Raw genomic sequence first — 14,950 nt, 5'->3', positions numbered from 1 at the left:
ACAGCTCCCATGGTGCAGCGCGCCAGCGCCCCGCGCCCCCTGGCGGCCGTGGCGTCCCCGACGGGGTGGGTCGGAACGAGCGCGGCTCGCGGGACACGGCGGAGGGACCGGGAGGTGGCGGAGCCCGGGATCACGGCGGAGCTCAGCTGACCCGCGCCACTCCGGCCCGAGCTCGGCGCGCCTCGGGTCGGGCGGCAGATGGACATCATTACCCCCGGGTTCTGGGTCACAGCAGCCCCGCGCCCCCCACCTCTCCCCAAACTCTGTGCCCACGCCGCTCGTCCTTTGCCCGCCCATCGCGGCCGACGGCGGATACCGGACTGTGCGGTCCTCAACAGGACGTCCCGCCGGCGTGGGCGAATGACCGCGGCCGGTGACCCGGGACGGCCGTCGGGGCACCGATTTATGAATGGGACGCACCGCCCCAGTCCCCGCCCCGCCCATTCTCCGCCACCGCCCCTCCCCGAGCCGCCCATCCCTGGCCGCTCGCGCCGTCGGGGCCGGTCGCCGGTCACCGCCGTAGCCATGGCCCATCGCCCGTCGCCCGCCGCCCGCCCGCCGCCCGCCGCCATGAGGCGCGGGGGCCCCGCCGCCATCGCCGCCTGCCTCGCCGGGGCGCTCGCCGTGCTGGCGGGGCCGGGGCCGGGGCCGGGCAGTGCCACCGGGACCGGCCGGCGGCCCCCCCGCAGCTACGGGCACCTGGAGGGCGACGTGCGCTGGCGGCGGCTCTTCTCCGCCACCCGCTTCTTCCTGCGCATCGACGGCGGCGGCGGCGTGGAGGGGACGCGCTGGAGGGAGCGGCCGGGCAGTGAGTGGGGGACGGGGCCGGGACCGGGACCGGGGAGAGCCGGGATCTGGGGCTATCCCCCGCCCACGGCGGGCCGAGAGCCCGATCCCTCCGGGCGACGGGGTTGTGGCAGAGGAGGGCGCTGCCGGGGTCGGACGGGGGAGGAGGCTGGACGGAGGCGCCTCGGGACGGCGATGGGACCCCTACGTGCCCGGCTCGGAGACAGCCCGCAGCTCTTCCCGCTGGGGAAATCTCAGCCAAAGCGCCTCCTTCTCCGGGGCCGCGAGAGCGGCGGGTCGCCGCTGTCCCCTCCATTCCCGCTGCCCCCGCCGGCCGGGACATGCCGCTCCTCGAGCGCAACCGGCTCCGGCTGTCCTCGCCCCCGTCTCCGCACCGTGGGAGCCATGAGAGGGGGGCGGACACCGGCGGGCACTGCCCGGGGACTCTGCGTTGCTTTACCAGCGGCTGGGATGTCCTAGAGGGTCTCTCCGGGGTTCTTTGTCCCATGTTGTCCTGCCAGCACACAATGCCCCCCTGCCCTGCCTTCCCCATGGACTGGGAGGATCTGATTGTCTCGCACAAATACACTGTCGGGGATAAAAGCTGAGGAAGAGGATGTAGGAAGTTTTGTGGTGATGCTGGTCCTAGAATGTGGCATCTGTCAGCTGTGGGAGAGCACAGCATCCCTGTTGGAGGGGACCACAGAGCAGCTGCTGCCTGCAGAGTGGCTTGGGACATGGCACAGGGGCAGCTGTGTGGGCAGAAGGACAGAGTCCCCAAGGATGTGGCAGTCATTGTACGACTTCAGCAAGAATCAGGGGCTACAAATGCATGGATATAAGCCCCTGCGACAGAGATGGGGACACCAGGCTGGCAGGACAGTAGCTAGACAAGGAGAGGGATACTGGGAGCCTTGGGAAAGGGGGATGCCTGAGCATCCCCCAGGTGCCCTGACAGGGTGTTTTGGTTTGGGGCAGGAGGATTGCAGCACCCTCAGCCCATGTCCTGGTCCAGCAGGGGCTGTCCTGTCTCCTGGCCAGCACAGGACGTCTACCAGCAGCCACAGGACATGGGAGCCAAGCCCAGCCCAGGGAACCCTCCTGTGATGTCGGAGGCTGTCGGGAGTCCCGACCAGGCATGTTGCCAGTACAAAGCACCCCAACACGTTCCCTCGACGGTGTGGCCATGGGGCCTGGCAGGCGGAGCTGCTCCAGGCTGTGCATGGGGCTCACTCTGCTTATCTGTGTGCGCCTGGGCTGGGCGCGGGCTCTGCTCCACAGCCCTTGCAGAAGCTGCTGGACCAGCCCCACTGGCAGCTGCAGGGTGGCGGGGGATGTCCCAGGGACTCCCCCACCTCAAGCCCTGCATCTGCCCCAGCCTCCTCGAGACCCCTCTGGGGCTGAGTGTGAGACTGGGAGCACTGGGAGCTGCCTCTGGCCAGGTACTGGTCAGGCACCTTCAAACAAAGGGCAGCAGAGCCGGCCGGGGCGTTGGGAACAGAAGGGGGTTATTTTTAGAAAAGCACAAGTCCTTATAAATAGCATCAGCTCCAGACAGTGATCAAGTGGGACGGATTCACAGGCATTTGCTCAGCCCTTCCCCTCCACTGCTGCTTGTCAGTGGCTTCTCTGAGCCAGGCCCTGCGGGTCCCAGTGGCTGCCGGGACCGGTGACAGCACCGAAGGAGGTGGGCTGAAAATCCCTGAGAAGCCAAATGTTTGGGAGCCCTCACGCTGCCCCGTATCCACCCTGTCCGCTCCCAGCCTCCTGCAGGCAGATGATGCCCGGGGAATGCCAGCAACGCCGGGGGGTCAATGCCTGGTGAAAGCCCCTGCCCAGGGGCTGCAGCCCCCACGCTGTGTGTGCCCACCAGCCGGAGCCTCTGCTTGTCCTCCCACCTCCACCCTGTCCAGAAGGGGCAGCCCCTGCAGTAGTGCCCATAGGCAGATCGTGCTGTGGCTCCAGCCCTTCCTGCTGCCCTGCCCACATTGCTCTCACTGGACATTCCTTCTCCCCTTTCCACAGCGCGGAGTGCCTGGCGGGCGGCAGGGCGGGCAGCGGCACTCCGGGCTGGCCGGCGTGAGGCAGTCCAGGAATCCAAAGGCCCTGATGATGCTCGGGGTGTTTCCCGTGCCAGAGCCGCTGGTCTGACCACATGCCTTTCCCATTAGCGGCCGAGCCGGAGTTCGGCGGTCGGGGCACACACACGCCAGCCCAGCTGCGGCTTCACAGCCCGGCTGCAGCCGCCCCCCGGGCTCATCCCAACGTCCTGCAGTGCTGCTGCATTCGCCAGCCCGCAGCGCTTGGCACGGTGCCGTGTGTCCTCGCTTGTGCCAACAGGCAATCGGGCATCCACGGGCGGCACCGTCCTGGCCCCACTCCTGCCCCCGCAGCCCTCTGCCCGCACGTCTCCGTCCACCATAACACGCTGTGTGCTGTCGCTGCCACCCCCACGCACACTTTGCCCCTCCAAGAGCCACGGCAGCCTCAGTGCCCTGCGTGTGCTGGGCCGGTCGCTGCGGGAGGCGGGTCAGGTCCCCGGGGCACTGCGGGCGCGGTGGGGATGGTGCACGGGCAGAGCTGCCAATGAGGGGAGGACACACGGGAGGTTGTGCTTGGCATCGCTCCTGCACAGCCCGGCTCCCGGGAAGTGGATGGACCCTGGGGAGGAGTAAAGATCAAACCCTCCTTGGATCAGAGGTTCCCCCTCCCACTCCCAGCTTGGGTTGCCCTTGTTCCTCTGGCTGCTCTGGCTCTGGATGAGGATCAGCAATTCTGTCCCTCTGGAAGGACGCTGTGGGCACAGACAGCGTCGGGGAGGTCGCTCCTTCCTCCCTGGCTCATGCCGTGCTTCCCTGTCCCGCAGGCATCGTCGAGATCCGGTCAGTGCGTGTCGGCGTCGTGGCCATCCGGGCGGTGCACACCGGCTTCTACCTGGCCATGAACAAGCGGGGGAGGCTCTACGGGTCGGTAGGTCGGACGCTGCCTCCTGGGAGGGACTGCACCAGGGTCAGAGGCTCGGGGCAGAGTTGGAACAGGGTCCTGGTTTCCCATGCCCTGACCTGCTCCCCAGCAGGGGATTGCGCCCACCACACCCCTCTGCCCCTCGGGGACCAGGGAGGAGCCGGGGTCCTGCCCTGCCCCACTCTTGGGGTCCGACAGGCCCCAGCTGAGCATAGCCACCCCTCACCCCCTTCCCTCTCCTGCCAGAAGGAGTTCAGCCCCAACTGCAAGTTCACGGAGCGCATCGAAGAGAACGGCTACAACACCTACGCGTCACTGCACTGGCGGCACCACGGCCGCCCCATGTTCCTCTCGCTCAATAGCAAGGGCAGGCCACAGCGAGGGGGCAAGACACGCCGGCAGCACCTCTCCACACACTTCCTCCCCATCCTTGTCAGCTGAACGCCACGGGCAGATCCAGACGGTCCTGTAGGAAAAAAAACAAAACAAAAAAGGGTTCTTTTATTTATGTACATAATCTATTTTTTTGCTATTTATTGCTTTATTTTTAATGCACAGCAGAGGATGGATGTGGAAGGCAGATGCTCCAGACTCTGACGCACATGGCTGGGGCTCTCCCACCGTTCCCCCGGTGCAGAGCCGGCACGGTGCAGCCAGGGAGCGTGGCTGGAGCAGGGGCCAGGATCTGCTAATGGCATCTCTGCAGGGCTGGGATGTACCAGCAGGTTGTCTGTGTCCGAGCACCCGAGGCAATTAAAGCTGTGTTCATGGTATGGAACAGGAGCAGGTCTTGGAGCTTTGATGGTGAACTTGGCTCGGGATGGGAGGGATTGGCTCCCCTGTGGTTGTGGCTGCAGCCACCAGTGTCATCCCTGCTGTCTTTGGCGGGAGCCCAGCTGGTCCTATGCCACATCCAGCTTTCCATCGACCCCCACCCACCCTGCAGGAAAACAGCAGTGGTGGTTCAGCAGCACTAAAGAGGGAGCGGGAGCCAGCTCCAACCTTCAGGCAGACACAGCTCAGGGGCTGTCCCTGGCTGCAGCCAGTGCTAGTCAGTTCCGCAGCTCAGCTCCATGCCATCATCCCCAACAAAAATGGGGCTGGGACAGTGGACCGCGGTGAGGACCAGCCCCTCACCTGGAGGGCAGCATGGCCAGGAATAGCACCTGCAGCTCAGCCTCCTGCCCAAGGTACATCCCTGCGTCACCTCACACCTGCTGTGGCCAGGTGCAGCAGCCCGGTCACTGTCACGTCAGAGCGAGCAATGGCCCCAGCAAAAACCACCAAACTCGTTCCATTTCTGACCCAACCAGCTCCAAACGAGTCTGAGAGGGAACAGCCACTGTGTTAACTGTGTGGTGACTGTGGTGAGCCCCTGCCAGGTGGGCAGCACCTGCCATGCACCCACCAGGGACTTTGCTTTACCCACTTGAAATCCATCTGAGCACTGCTCACACGAGAAATCATCCCTGAGCACCTTGGGGAGCCAGGAACTCCCTGTCACAGCTGAAACACAGTGGAAGAAGGAAGCTTTTTCCATGTCTCTTGTTTTAGTGACTAAACAGCAAAGCCTTCCCTCAGCATTAGGTCAGCTGGTGGACACGTGCAGGTTCAGCCAGGACCTTCTTGCTGCCACCCACCTCAGCAGCTGAGGCTTCTGGCTCAACCCCCGGCAGAGGATGAGCCATTAACCCCGACACACCAGTCCCGAGATAAACCCTCCTGTAAGATGAAAGGCGCCGCCGTGCTGCCCGGCCAAGCCAAGGAGGAAAAACAGTCCGGGCAAGTTGCTCCCCGCCAGCCCCTGGCCCCGGCATGGCTGGTGACACTTCCTCCAACAAACCAACTTCTTGTGCTCTGAAATGGCTCAAGAAAGGCCAAACCATCCTTCCCCTTCCTATAGGAAGTTCATCCCTTCCCAGGAAGCTGATGGAAGGGCCAAGTCCTGGGGTGATGCTGCTTTAGAACAGACACCTCTGCTGAAGCCAGTGCCTTCCCCAGCTGCCCCAGCCCCAGGGCCCCAAAAGCTGAGGGAGAGGCAGGGAACCCCCCAGAGTGCCAAACCCTCCACCCACTCCCTGGGCAGCTCCCACGGGGGCAGGTTCTCCCTAGTCTGCTCTGGCCTCTGCCACAGCGCAGTCCCAACAAGTGGCACCATCAGGGACCCCCAGCCCTTCAGGAGACCTCCTGACCACCCCAAGTTCCTGTGAGAGGAAGGGGCTACTGGTGATGGACGATAAGAGCGCCAGGGCTCTGCTTCTCTTGTGCCTCTGGGCCTGGGAAGTAGAGACATGGCAGGGAGTCACTGCCCGCTCCAGTGACATTCCTGTCATTCTCCAAGCTCCAGCTCCGTCACAAAAATTGAGTCACAAACATACCTGGGTATTTGTCTCTCTCTCCTTGTTTTAATCAGCTCTATTTTAAGTAGCTTTGTAATACATTTTTTTCTCCAAAATGTTGTTTTCCTGGTAATTACTCGGTCACAACGAGATTTGCTGGTCCTCGTTCTGCTGCACACCCAGTCCCGTGTTGGCCCAGCAGAACAGCATGCCCTGGCTGTGAGGAGGGCAGGACTGTAAGGGGAAGGTGTAAAAAATAGAAAAGACCAGGCGAGGATGCTTCCAGCTGCGATCCTTGGCTACCCGTGCAGTGATCCACAGGCTGGCAGTGGCTCCCACTGGAGCTCCCGGCACGCAGGAGGGCTCAGAGAGGCCCAGCCTGCCCGGGGAAGGCAGGACAGCTTGGTGGCCTCAGAGCTTACCCTGTAGCTCTCCTCAAATCATGCATAACGGCTCGCAGAGCTGAAATGTCCATTTATTGACAACAGTAATAATTTAAGATTATAAAAACCCCTTTCAGTGTTGAATATCAGCGGGCGAGGTTATAACGAGAAATAAATGGGACTTGAGATGGGACAGGGAAGGATCCCGGGGTCTACTTGAGAGTTCCTGTTTCACTGACAGCTATTGGTCCTCCCCAGACGGCAATCCTGGGGGGGAGGCAGCATCCTTATGCTTCCATTTTAGACTTCAATCTCCAAAGCAGAAAAGATAGTATCCAAGGGGAGGAGGAACAAAAGAAATAAAAGAAAGGGATCTCAAATTCAAACCCATACAAACAACCTTTCCATTCGGGATTCAACCACTCGCTCAGCACCTCGGGGTTCCCAGCCGGGGAGCGCAGCAGCCTCGCACTGCAATGGGTAAAGTCCACGCAAAGAGGATGTTTTTATTGACAGACAGAGCTCTTTCCCCCCTTTTTCATCACAGAACTTGAGGCTTCTCATCTCTGAAGGACCCAGTGTCTCCGTGTCTTCAGAAATCAAAAGTAAATTCTGGGGGCACTGCTCCTGCCTTGTCCCCTCCCCTTGCTCTGCTCTGGAAGCCCCTTTGGCTGCTCGCAGTGGCCAGGGAGGGAGGGGGAACAGAGGAAGGGCCCCGGGGACAGAGGGTGTGTTAAGATTCATGAGTTGTTCGATGAGTTTTCATTACTTGGTGAGCTGGAGGAAGAGGAGGAGGAGGAGGATGACGAGAAGTTCATCCCTGTGAGTCCTGGGGGGTTTGTGGCAGTGTTTTGTCCACTTAAACTTTTCCGGCAGACGGGACACGTGTCATGCTTTGGGGAGCAGACAAAAAACAAAACAAGAAATACGGGAAATGGGATTAGAAACACAATAGGGGAGCAGCACCTGAGGAATGGGCTGGGAAGATACTCCATCCTCCGACCAAAGGCTGCTCGTGTTCAGGCCTCATCACGGAGGTAGGAAAATATTTACAGAGGGGAGCAGGACCAGACAAAGCCCCCATAGTTTGCCCCAGGCACTGCCCTGCACTCACCTGCTCCAGCCACGGGACGATGCAGCCGTCGTGGAACAGGTGATTGCACGGTAACTGCCGCACGTTCTCCCCGACTGTGTAGTCTTCCTTACACACAGGGCACTCCAACCCGGAATCTGCATCACACAGGGAAAGCCAAGCCCAGCTGAGCAACAGAGGAGAGAATGATGCACAAAGCCCCCAACTCAGGACGCAGCCCCTTCCCCACTACTGCTCCATCCCTGTCAACAGGAAAGCTTGGTGCTCTGCAGTCCCCACACCATCACCCCACCTCCCCGTGCCCTGGCTATGCCTCATCCTTCCCTTTTGCTTTTCCGTCTCTATCCACACTGAACTTCTCACAACGTCCCCAGGGCAAATCCAATTACAATACTCTTTTTTCTTGTGTGTGTCAGTATAACAGAGCCCCTTCAGCTCTCTCCCCACTTTGAGATGTTTTATGCCTCAAAGGTACGAGTCAACAGAATTCAAGTCCCAAGAAAACATTACACAGAGCTTCCAGGGAGCAATCTCTGTGCATGATTCCCTGGAGCAGACACATACCTACGTGCTCCTGTGTGATCTGTATGGTGGGGAGGGCCTGGATCTTCTCTTTGTCCGCTGGCGGCGGTCCAGTGTTTTCAAACTGATTCAGTAACTGGAAAAACAACCGGCCAGGCAGGCAGAAGAGAGAGGTGAGCTCAGCAGCACGCAGAATCCACTAGTTTCCTGAGCCAGGACACTTGGACCCTGCACTGCGGACCCCAGTTCCCATTCCTGCCCCTGCAGCCCTTCGTTCCCTGTACCACCACAGGTGCTGCTCCTCCTGCAGCACTGCACAGAAGGATGGAGACTGATAAATCCCAGTTTTACCTGTGTGATAATTGCATCCAGGCCATTGGCACCCCAGGCGTAGTCCATCGGATTTGAGTGCAAGACTCCCCTGAAGAGCAAGGACAGCAAGTGAGTTCATCCAGGAGCACCAACCAGACACTGTCAGAGAGCAGCACATCCTCCAACTCACCAAGGGCCCAGGCCTAGGTTTGGAATTGTGGTCGGTGCAATAATTCCATTAACCAGCTGCTGGATAATTCTGAAAGACAACCAGGACTGTATAAGAATTAAGGTCTGCTGGCTCCCAGCCTAGCACCCCAACATGGAAGGGGAGGCTGAATAAGTTGAATACTGTCACATTGTTGGGGGAAACTAAAAGGACCCTACAGAGCAATTGCAATTGAAGCTTATGGAGTGATCAGCCACTGATAAAGTTTCAGTATTTCATTTGTAAGGGGACAACTCCTGACATGATGGCAAGTGGCTCCCAGGATGCCTTTACAAAAACACTGTCTGGTGTTTTCTTCTGTTTCCCTTCACAGCAAGTACAACATTTTGGCAACACCTGGCAATGACCAGAGAATGTTTTCCCACTACAGGACCAACTCCCAGCCATGGTCCACGTCCACCGCTCAGGTGAAACAGCTCCAACAGACGCCAAGCAGGAGAAAGCCAACAGGCTCACGTGGGACACTGATGGCACTCACAGCAGTGCTGGAGAACTTTAGGATGCTGTTCCCCAAAGCCAGGAGAAAAGGTGAGGAACAACAGGGTTCCCTCTGCAGGCCCCAGAGCGCTTCTCACCCTTCCAGCGTGGGCACACCCTCGTGCCTGCCCGAGGCTCGGCGCGCGGTCAGGCGGGCGCGGGGCTGCCTGGCACCGTAGCGGTGCCGGGACTGGTGCTCGCGCTCCCGCCGGTTCTCTGAGTCCCGGTTGTCTTCCGGCTGCACGTTGGACCCGAAGGGAAACTCGAAGCTGTCGTCAAAGAACCCGAAAGCAAACTGGCCATAGCCCTGGGGCAAGGTGAACAAGTGCTGATCCACGTTCTGGGAGGGAGGGAATGCAGAGAAGAGAGTGTGACAAGGGAAGAGGCTGTCCTTGGTTCCTGCAGTGTCCCAGCAGCTGCCCCCAGTGGCCCCCAGGCCTGGGGTGACACTGGGACCAGCACCCTCGGCAGCAGCTCAGTGAGGAACAGACACTGGAACTGCACATGAAGGCAGAAATAATCACATTTCCCTGGTTTCTCTTTGGTGTGTCACTGCTGCTTCCGAGCTGAGGCTACTGCATAGCAACACACCCAAATCCTGCTCTCCAAATCCTGCTGAGCCCCCTCACGACAGGAATCAGCTACGAGTGATGGTCCTACGTAACACACACAGCAAAAATATAGTATGCGGAGATTTCAGGAGCAGCATGTGGAGGATATTAATTCCTCCTTTCCAAATTCTGTCATGATCTGGGGAACATTTAAACAATGCACTATTGGAAAAATACTCAATTCAACAGCAGAACAGGAGGTGTTGGAAGAGAGAAAGGACTTGCTCACCTCAAAAGGATGCCTGCTCTGATCAGTGGCTGGCGTAGAGGAGCTGGTCTCATTGTCAGCATTCCTGTGGGGAAGGAAGAGCGCTGGTAATCTTCTCATAGCAGCTTCCAAGGCTTTTCTGCCCCCCTCCTCACCCACTTCAGGGCAGCGGCAGTTCAACAGAACCTGGTCCTCCCTCAGCTGCTGATTTTCTGATTGCCTGCATCCATTTTCCCTCCCCAAACCCTTAATTTTCCTACATCCTCAACCATTTCTCCCTACCCTATTAGATTTCATGCGGCTGCAGAGAAGTGCCTGAACCACGATGTCAAGCAAGGATTTCCCCCACAATCTATCTCAAACACACCAGCTAATCCTCCGGAGCACCAGGAAGACTTAAGGCACAAATGCTGATCGCTGTGACCCCAAGACACATAAGTCTAATCTTGAATCAAAGAAACTTCTCTACTGCAGAGGCACGTGACCCAACGGCTCAGGATATTGGGAAAACTCCTAATGTAGTCAGACTTCTGCTTTCAGAGCTGCAGGAATATTTCCTGCTCAGAACCCAGCTTTGCATTCACAGCACCAAAACCACTGAGATTCAGTGACTCTCCCAAGGTCACATGGAATCACCAAAACAGTCAGGATCAGCCAGGATGGATTTTCAGGCTCCAGGGTTGGCATGGTCAAACCAAACATCACCTGGTAAGTGCAGAAGCCCCAGGCCATGCAGACCACCACAATCAGCAGGCAGCAACACCCACTGCCCCAGCCTCTGCACTGCCCATAGACCATCCTGGAGCTGGTCAGAGCTGGGGCCTCACAAAACATGACTGAAAACATTTTAGGACATTCCTGCTGCTCCTGCCATGAGTGGCAGCAGTGCAGCACAGAAACACAGACCTCACTGTTCCAGGGCAGAGTCCAAAGTCTTAGCCACGACATTTTGCTGTTCATCCCCAACACAGTCACTACTCACACTGAGGCGTCTGTGCACTCCCCATTCCCAGATCCCTCTCTCTGGGGTTATCTCTGCCCTGATGACTCAGATCAGGTCAGAGCTACCACACACCACGGGGAAAGCCTTCCTACCACTTCTTTCTGTTTGTTTTAAATCAAACCATTCCTGCCCCGCCCCTCAGCAGAGACATGGGACTCTCAGCACTCCTGTGGCAGACTGGCCTGTGGACGCCAAGTCTGCCAACAAAGCACTGTATTCCAAAAGCGAGGAAAGATGAACCAAAGCTTGGGCAGAAGCAATAGAAACAGAGAATTTTATATCAAACATTGCCTTTGAACTATGAAGAGAGCAAAGCAGCCCGAGCTCACTTGAGCACCAGCCCCTGGGGCAGCACATTACCTCGGCTCCTCGGGAAGTTCTTCAATAAAACCAGACTCACACCGTGGGCAGATGTAGTCCTGCAGGAGAAGACACACTGGATGAGAGAAGGAAGTGGCACCTCAGAAGTGCAGGGTGTGATGGGGTGGGAGGGTCCTGTGGCCTGTCACCCCCAGAACATGCCATGGTTCCAGAGCCAGAGAGACCCCAAACCCCAACATCTGCCTTCCTGAGCCAGCAAGGCCAGAACTTGGGCCTGAGCCTGTGGGAGCTCGGCTTAAGAATGATGAGGGTGATGCTGATTAATCTCCAGTACAGACACAGCATTAAATACAGCTGATACCATTATGTTGAAGAGAAAGTGAAACCAACAATACTCCCTGCGCAGCAGCCCCTAAACTCTGGCACAGCTGCGTATTTTGGGGAGCAGGAAACAAAGGAATGGCAGCAGGAACTCAGCAAGGTTGTGGTGCTCAGGGAAGCTGAATGACTCCTGTCACTAACACAGCCTGGGGTTCACAGCACACTTGGTCATACTGCAGCCAGGACCTCACACTCCCACACCCAAAGCTCACCACAGTGACCTGTGGCCACCCCAGTCCCCTGGGCACTGACTACAGAGCATGTTGGGACAAACAGCCTGAGTGCGCAGTGCCTGTGACAGCCACTTCCTCATGATTCCTGGGGTTAATGAGGAATTTATCCTCTACAACCACCCTGTCCTGGGCAGTGCAGCCTGAAACGCTGGAGACCCTGAAAGGGAACTGCTCTGCTTTTCAGTGCTTGAGAAGCAGCAGCACCACTGAGCCAATCCCATCCCCTGCCCCACAACGGGCACACACCACCCCAAATCCCTGTGCTGGCAGAGCCAGGCTCAGCACAGAAGGCATTTAAGAGCTTCTAAAAATAATGCCACTTCCCTTTGCTGCTGCTGCTGCGTTGGAATTGGCACAGCCCTTAGCCAGACTGAGGGATTCCCCCAAGGAGCTGAGGCCACTGATAAGGCCCTTGGGGTCGCTCCTCTGGCCCCTGCAGCCAACCCTGATAAGACCCCAGGGAAGGAGCACAGCCTGGAGCCACTGCATGTGCCCTGTCTGCCCAGGGAGATACAGGAGCTTCACAGCCCAGGAACAGACTGGGAGAGGTGGCTGCTCCCTCTCCCATGCAGGACTCTCCCTCCATCTGCTGCTGTGAAACAACCAGCCCTGCACCACTGACACCAGGCTTGAGCTCAGGGTCCCAAGCTCTGGGACTCATGTGTGAGCACAGGGAACTGAAGCCCATTAAACCCTCTGCCCATGAAATCCCCTTTGCTTTGCTTCCCACCAGCACAAACTGGTGGTGACACACATGGCATGGGGGTGAATGACCATGGCCTGAGCACCCTGCTCCTCTCAGCTGCCCGCTCCAGGGAGCTGTTGTGTGTTTTGTGTGTGTGTGTCTGTGTGCTCACAGCCAGCTCTCAGCACAGGGATCAGCACATTCCTCTGCAGCTGGAACAGCACAAATGTCAAAGTTTGTTGTTTCTCGGGCTGTTTGAGTCCCTCCTTTGGCAGCTCTGGGCTCTGCATCTGCAGACAGTGAGTGAAACCTGAGTGAACCTGGATCCCCAAAACAAGTTCATGAACTTACAGTTACCCAGCCCTGAGCCCCCAAACACAGGACACGGTCCCTGCCTGGCCCAGTCTGTCCAAGGGTGCCCAGCTGGCACAGCCAGGTGTGCCCAGCCAAGTGCACACAACCAGATGTGAGCACAGCCCAGCACGGGGTGTTTGAACAGAAATAAACAACAGATATTCCGGGTTCCCCTTGTCTCCTGCCCACAGCCCCTGTGTGCTCAGCAGGAGCACAGTCAGGGGTTTGTCTTCACTCTTACACACGAGCTGGGAGCCCCCAGCACAGCCCACCCTGGCCCAAACAAGAGGGCAAAAGGCCAAATCACGAGCCACAAACCACCCACCCCTGGCAGCGATAGCTCTGCTCGCCCTCGGGGGCTTTTCAAGATCAGTGTCAGCAACCAGCACCGCCTTGTTGGGACAAGACGATGTGAAAAGTGTCAGGACAAAGAGACCGGCAGGACCCTCCAAACCACATTTAACATCTCGTGACCCCGGCCAGAGGAGCAGGTGATCCACCAATTCCTCCCCAACAGCTCACACTCCTTTTCCGCCCACACCACGACAGCCTCCGCACACGCTGGATTTTGGTGTGTGATTAAAGCACCTGCCCAGGTGCCTACACAGCACTTCTGCCTAGTATTACCCGTGCACCTCCCTGCGCCCCAGCCGCCACCACCGCGGGGCTTTTCTCGTGTTCACTAAATCCTCCTGAGAAACGACCGAGAAACCCCCGACACCCCGCGACGCTTCACTTGGCTCCGGATGAGCTCAGCGTGCCCGAGCCGGGGGTGTCACACCGGGACCCTGGGGCTGCTGCTGGACGGACCCCTGCCCCAGACCGGCTCCGCGGCGGGGCCCAGCCGTTCTCCGCGGGGCGGCCGGAGCGCTCGAACCGCCGCGGGCCTCCCCGCCCGGGCCGAGGGCCCGTCCCGCCGCGCCGCCCCCGCCGCGGCTCGCCCAGCTGCTGCCCCTCGGCCAGGCCGGCCCGCTCCCTCCGCAGATCCGCTCCCCCCATCGCCGCAGCCCCCTTCCCTCACCACGGGCCCTCCCCAGCCCCTCTGAACGCCCCCGAGCCCCGGTGCCACGGGTGGAGCCCCACAGGGCACCCCCCGCCTCCCCGCCGCTCAGGCCCCCTGGGCCCCTCAGGCCTCGCCCCCACGTGCCCGTCCCCTCGCGGCCTCCGCCCGGCCCTGCCCGCGCTCCCGGCCCCCCACGGCGGCCCTCCCTGGTCCCTCGCTCACGGGCAGGCGCGGGGCGATCTCGGCCGAGCAGCAGTGGCAGAAGAACCGGCCCGGCTGCGGCGACGCCTCCGCCATCTTCCCTACCCGCCGGCCCCGCCCCCCGCGCGCGCCGCGGCGCAGACGGCGGCCGAGAGGGGACAGGGGACAGGGCACGGCGCAAACGCGGAAGGGGCGAGGGGCTGAGGGGGCGTGGCCCTCTGATGGGCGGGGGTTTCCCATATAAGGTGAATGGGCGTGGTTTTGACAGTATAAGGAGAATGGGCGTGGCCGAGGAACGGCGGGACAGAACTGCCCGATTCCGGGACACCCCAGTTCCGGGAACCTCATTCCTCCTTCTCCCTCCCTCCGGGCTCCTGATCCCTCTTTCAGTCCCACCGTGCCCTCGAGCTTTAAAATAGCAGCTCAAAAACTGACTTATTTATCTATTTATTTATTAAAAGAGGAGGAAAAAATGAGCTGAGGTGTCCCTCGAAACGAGGAAAAAGGGGTATTCCCAGAGGAAATCCCAGGAACTGCTTAAAGTTGCAATAGCCACAAAAGAACTGTAATGTTCCATTTTGGCAGAAGCCTCTCAGTTTGGGTGTTTCTCCCTTGGACGCTGGCGGGTGCTGGGAAGGTTTTTGGGGGTGAGAGGTGGAATCTCTATTTTTGGGGCCTGGGAGTTTCACCTGGGGCTCGGTTCAGGGTCACCGTTTTCCCCAGGCTGCAGCTTTTGAGAGAGCAGAGGGTCTGCCTGGGGTTGTTGTTTGGCACTGCCGAGCCGGGGTTTTGGGGTGGTGTGGCTGGAGAGGTTTTGGGGTATCCGTGCAATGCGCTTGTGAGGT

At 59.3% G+C, this 14,950-nt stretch overlaps 2 protein-coding genes across 6 annotated transcripts; one reads left to right on the top strand and one right to left on the bottom strand.

Moving 5' to 3' along the window:
- Nucleotides 1-57: 57 nt before the first annotated feature.
- Nucleotides 58-4,528, top strand: FGF22 (fibroblast growth factor 22). 5 transcript variants are annotated; one of them, XM_085040424.1, is made up of 3 exons: nucleotides 58-808; nucleotides 3,653-3,752; nucleotides 3,997-4,528. In XM_085040424.1, the coding sequence occupies exons 1-3, from the start codon at nucleotides 199-201 to the stop codon at nucleotides 4,220-4,222; spliced, it is 936 nt and encodes a 311-aa protein (XP_084896550.1). In that variant the 5' UTR covers nucleotides 58-198; the 3' UTR covers nucleotides 4,223-4,528. The 5 variants fall into 5 exon arrangements, with proteins under 5 accessions (XP_084896550.1, XP_084896555.1, XP_084896554.1 ...); XM_085040429.1 differs by having other exon boundaries at nucleotides 3,653-3,756; nucleotides 4,312-4,528; XM_085040428.1 differs by having other exon boundaries at nucleotides 3,653-3,756; nucleotides 4,309-4,528.
- Nucleotides 4,529-6,543: 2,015 nt separating this feature from the next.
- Nucleotides 6,544-14,283, bottom strand: RNF126 (ring finger protein 126). The gene is made up of 9 exons (XM_085040423.1): nucleotides 14,127-14,283; nucleotides 11,288-11,346; nucleotides 9,946-10,009; nucleotides 9,204-9,445; nucleotides 8,590-8,658; nucleotides 8,439-8,508; nucleotides 8,130-8,223; nucleotides 7,587-7,702; nucleotides 6,544-7,365 (listed from the first exon to the last, which is right to left on the bottom strand). The coding sequence occupies exons 1-9, from the start codon at nucleotides 14,199-14,201 to the stop codon at nucleotides 7,213-7,215; spliced, it is 942 nt and encodes a 313-aa protein (XP_084896549.1). The 5' UTR covers nucleotides 14,202-14,283; the 3' UTR covers nucleotides 6,544-7,212.
- Between the last annotated feature and the right edge of the window lie 667 nt (nucleotides 14,284-14,950).

The sequence above is a fragment of the Lichenostomus cassidix genome, chromosome 28 (genome assembly GCF_008360975.1).
Source record: "Lichenostomus cassidix isolate B80296 chromosome 28, HeHo_3.0, whole genome shotgun sequence".
Lineage (NCBI taxonomy): Eukaryota > Metazoa > Chordata > Aves > Passeriformes > Meliphagidae > Lichenostomus > Lichenostomus cassidix.
Note: the sequence above shows the minus strand (reverse complement) of the source record. Positions and strands in the feature narration are given on the sequence as shown.

What these genes read in the sequence shown, in the direction of transcription:
- FGF22 (XM_085040424.1), top strand. Translation starts at nt 199, where the DNA reads ATGGACATCATTACCCCCGGGTTCTGGGTCACAGCAGCCCCGCGCCCC. An exon ending in CTGGAGGGAGCGGCCGGGCA is followed by an intron (nt 809 to 3,652) that starts GTGAGTGGGGGA and finishes CCTGTCCCGCAG; the next exon opens with GCATCGTCGAGATCCGGTCA. An exon ending in AAGCGGGGGAGGCTCTACGG is followed by an intron (nt 3,753 to 3,996) that starts GTCGGTAGGTCG and finishes CTCTCCTGCCAG; the next exon opens with AAGGAGTTCAGCCCCAACTG.
- RNF126 (XM_085040423.1), bottom strand. Translation starts at nt 14,201, where the DNA reads ATGGCGGAGGCGTCGCCGCAGCCGGGCCGGTTCTTCTGCCACTGCTGC. An exon ending in GAACTTCCCGAGGAGCCGAG is followed by an intron (nt 10,010 to 11,287) that starts GTAATGTGCTGC and finishes CCTTCCCCACAG; the next exon opens with GAATGCTGACAATGAGACCA. An exon ending in AGAGCAGGCATCCTTTTGAG is followed by an intron (nt 9,446 to 9,945) that starts GTGAGCAAGTCC and finishes CCTCCCTCCCAG; the next exon opens with AACGTGGATCAGCACTTGTT.